This window comes from Hakea prostrata, chromosome 3 (assembly GCF_041222555.1).
Source record: "Hakea prostrata isolate BN-2017 chromosome 3, UWA_Hpros_2, whole genome shotgun sequence".
In the NCBI taxonomy this organism is placed as follows: domain Eukaryota; kingdom Viridiplantae; phylum Streptophyta; class Magnoliopsida; order Proteales; family Proteaceae; genus Hakea; species Hakea prostrata.
In genome coordinates, this window is record NC_142602.1 from 56,332,401 (window position 1) to 56,342,568 (window position 10,168).

At 45.7% G+C, this 10,168-nt stretch overlaps 2 protein-coding genes across 2 annotated transcripts; both read right to left on the reverse strand.

Moving 5' to 3' along the window:
- Positions 1-8,516: 8,516 nt before the first annotated feature.
- On the reverse strand, positions 8,517-9,188 carry LOC149022570 (uncharacterized). Its single transcript, XM_089147649.1, has one exon. It carries the CDS (start codon positions 9,186-9,188, stop codon positions 8,517-8,519), a length of 672 nt encoding a protein of 223 aa, XP_089003775.1.
- A 45-nt stretch (positions 9,189-9,233) lies between these two features.
- Positions 9,234-9,824, reverse strand: LOC149022571 (uncharacterized). The gene has a single exon (XM_089147650.1). The coding sequence runs from the start codon at positions 9,822-9,824 to the stop codon at positions 9,234-9,236; it is 591 nt and encodes a 196-aa protein (XP_089003776.1).
- Positions 9,825-10,168: the final 344 nt, after the last annotated feature.

The following is a 10,168-nucleotide window of genomic DNA, read 5'->3' on the forward strand; positions in this document are numbered from 1 at the left end:
GCTACACAAGATTATACTCAGTGTGTATTGGATCCTTACCGGAGGGGTATGTTTATCCTTTTATACTATAAGTGTTACCTTTTATGTATTTGGTAAGTTAGCCTGACAATAGACGTTGCCTATCCGGAGATCTCGCCTTTCTGTTATTGGCTCCAGCACAGTCGGTAGCGGAGTTGACTGTCCTTATTGGGAGAGACCACCTTATTTGGGATGTGCGTTTCATCCGTAGCAGTCGGTCACGTTCCGACTATATGTGGAGCCCCACTCGGGTTATACCCGATTAACCATGAAGGTTCGGTATCATAAGCCCCCTATCCCGATCATTGTGTGCAAAGTTCGGGATAGTAATGTGGTCGAACCATCTGACGTCCGAACTGATGATTATTCGGGAAGTTCCCCAATCCTTGAAAGGAGTATCGTCTGCTCTTGCTGTTGTTCCACGTTATTCGGGAAGTATTTAAAACATTAACTCAAAATGCATTAAATGCTCGTCATGAAGTGACCGGCCGTTTTTTTCCCTTTGTAACGGCTCCCCTCGAGTTCCTCGCCTAGTCTGCAGATGACACGTCAAATAGCTACGAGTAGGCTCATTATGAGCACTTTCGGGGAGTCGAACCGTCCTCCCTTTGTAACCGTTGATCATCAATAGGTGTAACTGTTCAATCATAGGGTGCAACGCCTCATTCGGTTAGTATAAATAGGGACCTTCCCTTTCATTTCCTTTCCACCGTTTTCTTTGCTCTCGACTAAGAACTGCTCCTGACTAACTTTCAAAGTTTCTCAAGCCTTCTTCGTCTTCAAGCAGTAAGTTTCTTCTTTCTTATGGCCCCGAGGAAATATAAGGCCCCGAAGAGGCCAAAAGTGAGCTTGAGAGGGTTTAGGTATCAGAATAAAGTTCCTGTTCCCATCCATCGTGAAAGACGTCGTCGGGCTAAAGGTTATACTAGTGAGGGTGATAGTGATCAGACCAAAAAGTATAACCTGACCGGGGATCGTCTGAAAGAATTCCACGAACAATCCTCTGACGAGGAGAAATCTAAGTCATGCAGCAGTTCCACTCAGGACGATGATCCTCGGCTCCTTATTGAAATCCAGGAGATGTTCCGTAAGGATAAGGAAAAAAGGGAGATTCAGGTCCCGACTGCACCATCCGTACACGATGAAGTAGAAAACGAGGTAGAGGCCGAAGTAGAAGCTATTCCCAGTGTTGAGTCTCGGGAAGGTCCTACTCATAGTTCAAATTCAAATCCTGCCCCTGCTTCTGATTCCGCTACTCCTTCCGCCCAGAGTGCCTTGAAACCTGAGTCTACTGCCACTTCCCGGGATCCCCCCGCTTCGTCTTCCCAAGCTTACCTTCGGACAGATGTCCCATCTACATCCCGGGTATCTAGATCAAAAGCTCCGCCCCGTCCACCTTTTCAGCGTCCCAGCGGTTTCCGGGGGGCCATTCCCCGTAAGCCCGATCGCAAAAAACTTGATTCTGCCGCCTTAGAGTTGCTCCAGTCAGAGCCCCTAAGTCCCTGGCACATTGACTTTGTCCAGAATTCCTCGGGACCAGAATTTTACCTCTGCTCCCTGTTTCCCGAAGATTTGGATAGATTTTTGTTTAGTTTCGGTATACCTGAGGGGTATCAGGTTATTATCCCGACTGATAGCCAAAGGGTGAACAGTCCTCCCAAGGGATTTTATCCCTTGTATTATGATGCCTTCATCGGGGGGCTACGTCTCCCGTTACATTACATTTTTGTTGATTTTTTGGATCATTACGGACTCAGCCCATCAAACTTGAGCCCGAATAGCTGGCGAATCATGATCGGGTTTGTCATCTTCTGCCATAACGTGGGAGTTTTCCCGACCTTTTCCATGTTTCATCAATTCTACTCTATGCATCCGCACTCCCAGCGTGGCTGGTTTTTTCTTTCAAAAAGGATTTCCTCGTCTTTCCAAGGAAGCTTTATCCTGAAAGACTCTCTCCCGTCCACCACTAAAAAGTGGAGGGAGTTCTTTCCTTCAAACCTCCTGTTCCCGAACCTTTCATAACCCAATTTCAAGAAGTGTCTAAGGAAGACATTGAGATGTTAAATACTCCAGTCGATCTGGATCCCGATGAAGAAAGATGGGTCGGGATCATTAATCAGGTGGACGATGACGAGTTTGCAGTCCATGGTTATTCCATGGAATATGAACCTGTACTTCAGAGATGGGGATTTTCCCCGGGTAAGCATTTATTTTTATTGCTTTTCCCGAGTTCATTCTGTGCTGACCTGATTATATATTCCTTGTTTTGTAGTGAGTCATAACATCTCGGAGGATGATTTGATGGCAATGGCCCTTGGGAAGATGGACGAGGCCAAAAGAAGGAAACCTGTGTCCACCACCAAGTCTTCAACCTCGGGAGTTTTGAAAACAAAAACTCCCGTAAATTCCTCCACAGCCCCTGCATCAACAAAGGTTGCTGCCTCGAACGGCCAAACTTCTGCAGCCGTCGTAACAGTCGGGGCTGAGAAGAGTCCTAGAAAGAAAATTCCTTCCTCGGGTTCTGAGAAACGGAAAGTTGACGGGACTCTTCCTCCTCCTAAGAGAGTTTGTATCGACGAATCAAACCGGGAGGTGGCGCCTTCTTCAACTGGCGATCCCAGTTTTAACACAGTCTTCAGTGACTCGGGATATGCCGAGAAATGGCTGAACGAGGCCACGAATGATGCCGATCAGATGTATCTGCAGAATCTCCCGAATAGGGAGTTTTTCAAAGAAGGATTTAGGTATTTTATCTCTTCTCTCTTTTATTCCCGACTCAATATTTCAGTTCATATCTAACCAGGGGATATCCCTTTTTTTTTATATACGTTGCTGGAGTAATACACATATTTTCCGAGTCTCTTCGAAGAGCCCGGGATCAAGCTAAGCAATTAGCGCTGGCCGAACAGCTCCACGGGGAGTCAAACGTTCGGGCCCGTACTGCCATTACTGAGAAGGAAGAGATAGAGAAGAAACTGAAAGAGGCCGAAGAGAAAGCGGCCAAGTTGAAAAAGGAAAGGGATGTTCTTTCCAAAAGCAAAAATAAATATAAAGGGAAAGTGAATGACCTCGAGGAGAAGGTCGGAAAGGTCACTGAAGACTTGAGGGCGTCTGAGGCCCTCTTGGTGGCAGAGAAGAACGAGAACGCCCAACTGAAGGATAAGTTGAAGGAGCTTGAGTCCTCGGGAGATGAAACCTCTAGATGAGGTGTGCTGGAGGACTACTTTCAGACTCAAGAATTTAAAAATCTCTCTTTGGCCATTGCTACTCCCGCCTTCAAAAGAGGCATGCGCATTGCTTTCAAAAAGGCTCTGGAGCAGACGGATCTTCCTCGTCCTTTAGAGTTGGAGAAGCTCCTGGACCCTCAAATTTATGATGAGCTCAATCGCCCCCGACCTAAAAGTCTCCCCAAGCTTGAATTCTTCCCTTTTCCCGATGCAATGGATTATATTGAACCTCTTCCCCAACCTTCTCCCAAGGAAGAAGTAGGAGAGGAAGAAGTTGATGAAGATGAGGAAGCAACAGCTCGGGGAGAGGCTAGCAATTTGCAAGATGATAATTCGGAGAGAACTTTTGTGGAAGGAGAGGGTCATGGTTCCCCGGCTGTCACTGCAAGCATGCAGGAGTCTCTTGAAGGTGTGGTCGAGGCAGCCATTGGAGAGGATCTTCCCGACATTCCATCTGTAAAGATTGACTAATGATTTTCAAGACTTGCTATCTTTTGATTTTGTCTCTTTTTCTCCCGATCTCGAATTTTGTAATCTTTTTATAAATGAATCAAATATTCTGCCTTCATTTTTCGTTGCATCCTCCTTAAAGTCGAGAATAAACGAAGGGTCACACGGGAAAGATCTGAATGAGTTGTATCTTTTTAAGAAAAAGATGTAAGTCCTTAAAAAAGGAGTAATTAACCAAACGGGAGTGATCTGAATGACTCGTATTTTTTAAGAAAAGATGCAAGTCCTTAAAAAAAGGCGTAATTAATCAAACGTGAGTGACCCGAATGAATGGTATCTTTTGAGAAAAGATGCGAGTCCTTCAAAAAGGCGTAATTAATCAAACGAGAGTGACCCGAATGACTGGTATCTTTTGAGAAAAGATGTAAGTCCTTCAAAAAGGCGTAATTAATCAAACGGGAGTGACCCGAATGACTGGTATCTTTTAAGAAAAGATGTAAGTCCTTCAAAAAGGCGTAATGAATCAAACGGTAGTGACCCGAATGATTCGTATCTTTTGAGAAAAGATGTAAGTCCTTCGAAAAGGCGTAATTAATCAAATGGGAGTAACCCGAATGACTGGTATCTTTTGAAAAAAGATGTAAGTCCTTCAAAAAGGCGTAATTAATCAAACGGGAGTGACCCGAATGACTGGTATCTTTTAAGAAAAGATATAAGGCCTTCAAAAAGGCGTAATGAATCAAACGGTAGTGACCCGAATGACTGGTATCTTTTGAGAAAAGATGTAAGTCCTTCGAAAAGGCGTAATTAATCAAACGGGAGTAACCCGAATGACTGGTATCTTTTGAGAAAAGATGTAAGTCCTTCAAAAAGGCGTAATTAATCAAACGGGAGTGACCCGAATGACTGGTATCTTTTAAGAAAAGATGTAAGGCCTTCAAAAAGGCGTAATGAATCAAACGGTAGTGACCCGAATGACTGGTATCTTTTGAGAAAAGATGTAAGTCCTTCAAAAAGGCGTAATTAATCAAACGGGAGTGACCCGAATGACTGGTATCTTTTAAGAAAAGATGTAAGGCCTTCAAAAAGGCGTAATGAATCAAACGGTAGTGACCCGAATGACTGGTATCTTTTGAGAAAAGATGTAAGGCCTTCAAAAAGGCGTAATGAATCAAACGGTAGTGACCCGAATGACTGGTATCTTTTGAGAAAAGATGTAAGTCCTTCAAAAAGGCGTAATTAATCAAACGGGAGTGACCCGAATGACTTGTATCTTTTAAGAAAAGATGTAAGGCCTTGTAAGAGACATAAGTATAAACGGGACAGTCCCGATATTTATAAGGGCTATTGGTAGAACTTTCTTAAATTGGTGGAATTCCATGAACGATCGATTGGTTTTCCACTCTCCACATCTTTAAGTCGGTATGATCCCGGCCTTGTTTCTTTTTCTACCAGGTAAGGTCCTTCCCACGTTGGAGTTAACTTTCCTTGATTTCTCGGATTTGAAGCCCCAGTACTTCTCAGAACCAGATCTCCCGATCTGTACCTTCGACTTTTGACCCGAGAGTTATAGTGTTGTGCTGCTCTCCTTTGATACAACAGATTCTTTTGTTGTGCTTTTGTTCGGACTTCTTGTAAAAGATCTAAGTTCTCCCTTAGGCCCTGGTCATTCTGGCCTTCATCAAATACATCATATCGCAATGATCCAGCCAGCACTTCTACAGGGGCTAGGGCTTTAGTTCCATAGGCTAAACAAAAAGGAGTTTCGCCAGTCGGGGTTCGCACCGTAGTTCTGTATGACCAGAGGACACTCGAGAGTTCCTCGACCCACATTGCCTGATTATCCTCCAACCTTTTCTTGATCCCATCGAGAAGTGTCCTGTTGGTGACCTCTACTTGCCCATTGCTCTGGTGGTAGGCAACCGAGGCGAATCGATGTTCTATATGGTATCTCATACAGAAGGACTTGAATCCTGCACCTTCAAATTGTTTGCCATTGTCTGTCACCAGGATCCGAGGTATCCCGAATCTATATATTATCTTTTCTTCAAAAAAAATTTCCATCTGTTTCTCTGTGATGGAGGATAATGGTTCAACCTCGACCCATTTTGTGAAGTAATCTATTGCAACCACCATATATTCCTGATTCTTGGGTGCTTTCGGTAGTTTCCTGACAAGGTCCATTCCCCACATCGCAAATGGCGTCGGGTTTGAGACAGACATCATGGGGACTGCCGGTAACTTCGGGACGTTAGCATGTTTCTGGCATCGTTCACATTTGCAGACATATTCAATCGCGTCCTTTTGTACTGTAGGCCAGAAGATGCCCGACTGTAATACCTTTTGTGCCAACGCCTTCCCGCCCATATGTGCACCACAGATGCCCTCGTGGATCTCAGCTAGGGCATAGCTTGCCCGAGAAGGCCCAACACATCTCAAGAGGGGATTTGTGAACGACCTCCTATATAGCTGGTCCCCAACCATGGTGAATCGAGCTGCCTGATTCCAGACTCTTTTTGCTTCCTTGGGATCAGTCGGGAGAATATCGTCCCGAATATACGTTATCAGAGGTGTTGTCCAGTCTGGTTCCTCATTGATTTCAAAGGTTTCTATCTCCTGGATGCTCGGGCTGCTTAGTTCTTCAATGTAAACTGTCGAGTCCAGGTTTTTGTAGTTTGCCATGGACAATCGGGAGAGTTCGTCCGCGTTTTCATTTTCTTTTCTGGGTATTTGTCGGTATGTTACCCTATCAAAGAAAGCTTGGAACTGTCCAACCTTGACCAAGTACCTAGCCATTCTTTCATCCTTTGCTTCATATTCTCCCTTGATTTGATTGACAATTAGTTGAGAATCACTTCTTACTTCTAATTCCCGAACTCTGAGGGCTCGGGCCACTCGTAAGCCTGCTATGACAGCTTTGTATTCTGCTTCATTGTTCGAGGCTGGGAATTTGAACCTTATAGCATAGCTAATTGTGAAGTTCTCGGGACTACAGAGGGTCAGGCCTGCTCCCGATCCTGAAATATTGCTTGAACCATCAACGTGCAGAATCCACAAGTCGGATACTCCAGCCATTGGTATTTGGTCGTTCCTCTGTGGTAGAGTGCTTTCGACAACAAAGTCGGCCAGAACCTGAGCTTTTATGGCCGTCCTTGGTCTGAACTCGATCTGGTACTCGCTAAGCTCCACCGACCACCCGACCATCCTTCCTGCCACATCAGGCCTTTGAAGTATTTTCTTTAGTGGAAAATTAGTCGGGACCACTATCGGATGTGATTGAAAGTAGGGCCTCAGTTTTCGTGATGCCACCAAAAGCGCCAACGCCTGCTTATCCACGTCCGGGTACCGTGTCTCAGCATCTATAAGCACATGGCTCACATAATAGACCGGGTTCTGAATTGTGTCTCCTCTGACCAGCACTGCACTGACCGCCGTTGGTGAAATTGCAAGGTAAACCGTAAGAGTTTCCCCTGTTAGGGGCCGTGCTAAGACAGGCGTTGTCCCAAGATACGCTATAAGTTGATCAAATGCCCGTTGGCATTCTTGTGTCCAAGAGATTGTTCCCGAGCTTGATGTAGTTTTCAAAGCTTTGAAGAATGTATTGCACTTTTCTCCTGCTCGGGATATGAACCGATTTAAAGCGGCCACCCTCCCAGTCAAACACTGGATTTCTTTTATAGTAACGGGTGGTGCCATCTCAATCAGTGCTTTGATCTTCTCTGGGTTAGCCTCGATTCTCCTTCGAGAAACCATGAACCTGAGGAACTTTCCCGAGGAAACCCCAAAAGCACATTTTTCAGGGTTCGGGCGCATTTGGTACGTTCTAAGCACATCGAACGTCTCTTCCAAGTCAGTCAAATGCCTCGCCCGAACCAGACTCTTCACGAGCATGTCGTCTACGTAAACCTCCATGTTCCGCCCGATCTGCCGGTGGAAAATTTTATTGACAGCTCTTTGATAAGTCGCCCCCGCATTTTTCAACCCGAAAGGCATCACTCGATAATAATAACTTTCCCGATCGGTCATAAATGAAGTATGTTTTTCATCCTCCCGACTCATCAGAATCTAGTTATATCCCGAGTAAGCATCCATGAAACTAAGGACTTCGTGGCCAGCAGTGGCATCGATCAGAAGATCAATCCTCGGGAGGGGGTAACAATCTTTCGGGCAGGCTTTGTTCAAATCTGTGTAGTTAGTACACATTCTCCATTTCCCGTTCACTTTCTTGACCATAACTACATTGGCTAGCCAGGTTGGGCATTCAATCGGTTCTATAAAACCCGATCTTTCCAATTTTTCCACCTCGACCCTGATTGCTTCATGTTTTTCTATCGCAAAATTCCTTCGTCTTTGGATGACCGGGGTAGCATCCTTCTGTATCCAGAGTTTGTGCTCTGCTACCCGCCTGTCTATCCCGGGCATGTCATTTGCCGACCATGTAAAGATATCTGCATTATCACACAAGAACTGAGTAAGCTCTTTCTTGAAATCCTCTGGTTGCTCCGAGCCAATAAACGTCCCTCGGTCGGGAAGAGATTGACTCAGCTGTATCCTTTCCAACTTTTCTACGGGCTCTGCCCGCTGCATGCTTTCCTCATCGCGATCGTCCCGAACCTCGACGTTCATGGCAGTTCCCGAGTTCTCTGGCTAACGTTTTTCCTTCAAGTAACTTGTGTAGCACTGGCGGGAAGCCGATTGGTCTGAACAACATTCCCCGACTCCAGCTTCGGTCGGGAACTTTAACTTCATATGTCTGGGAGATACGACTGCTTCAAGCGCATTTAGTGTCGGTCGTCCCAAAATTACATTGTATGCCGACAACTACTTTACCACCATGAAATTTACCCGAACCAATGTATCTCGGGGTGACTTCCCGACTTTGAGATCTAGATGGATCGTTCCCTCCGCCACTGTGGAAGATCCTGCGAAACCATACAGTGTTGTTGACGACGGTGTCAGCAGATCATCGGCCAACATCAATCTTTTGAAAGCGTCGTACGAGATTAGATCAACAGAGGATCCTGTGTCCACCAAAACTCGGTGAACTTCCCGATTTGCTATTTTGACTTTGATGATAATCGCGTCATCATGTGGCGATATAACACCATCTAAGTCTGCATCCGTAAAAGTTATTGGTTCGGGACATGCCGGATTTTTCCTTTTCTTAGGCAAATGAACAGCCCCTACGAACCGAGCCTTCTGCTTTGCTTTTCTGATAGATTCCACAGTTGGTCCTCCCATAATCACGTACACAGGCGTTTCTTCCCGATCTGCCTTTTCCTTTCCCTTGTCCGCTTTTTTGGCAACCTGCTTCGGACTAGGGGATCGGCCTCTTTTTTTTGACTCAGGTGAGTGTGTTCGGGTCTTTCCCGAATGTTTTACATACTGACCCAGCTTACCTTGTTGGATCAGTTTCTCTATTTCAAACTTCAAACTTCGGCACCCATCCGTGTGGTGGCCGTAATCTTGATGGAATCGGCAGTATTTTGTCATATCCCGATCCTCTGGTGGTGCGCGTAGCTTCCCGGGCCATTTTAATTAATTTTTGTCCCGAATGTTCATCAAGATTTCTGATGGCTTTGCGTTAAGAGGAGTATAACTTACTCTCTCTTGGTCGCACTTCCATTTACCTTTTGATCTTGGATTCCTTTCACTCGGGGAAGCTTTATCTATATCTCGATCAGACCTTCTATCCTGATCGGCCTTAACCCGAGCATTTATCACCCCGTAGACACTGGCTTGCTTCTGACATTTGCGTAGCAGCGTCCCGTACGTTTTTGGCTTGTCCGTTAGTAGGACTTCCAAAAGTCTTTGGTGTGTGATGCCACTCCAAAGCGCACTATACGCAACTTGATCATCAAGCTCCTCGATCTCAATGGCAACCTCGTCGAACCTTTTCAGATAATCCCGAATAGATTCATTCCTTCCTTGCCGTATGCCAAAAAGGCTATCGGATGTCTTTTTACTCCCGATCGCGCTACGGAACCGGGCTATGAATTTCTGGGCCAACTCTCGAAAATTATTTATTGATGCCGGTCGTAGACTGCTGAACCATTTGGTGGCCGGGCCCTTGAGTGACGCTCGGAACGTTCTGCAGAGCATTTCATCCTCCCGGCCTAATACAGTCATTACTGACTTGAAGTAACTGATATGCTCCTTTGGATTTGTTTTCCCTTCAAAAGGGGTGAAGGTTGGCATGATAAAGTTTCTAGGGAGAGGCATGTTCATGATCTCGTTCGAGAACGGCTCCCGATCTACCACGTCAAGATCTTCGTCACAATCCTGATCTTCCAGCTTTCGTTCAACCTTTGCTACCCGCTTTCATAGCCGGTTCTGCCTTGCACCGTCCTCATCAGATTCGACACGTTCCCCCCTCGAACTAGGAGTTGTTGCCTCCTTTCTTTGGGATGGTGCCCGAGATGTCGAAATTCTCGACTTTGAAGGCCGGGGTTGGCTTTCCCCCTCTTCTTCTT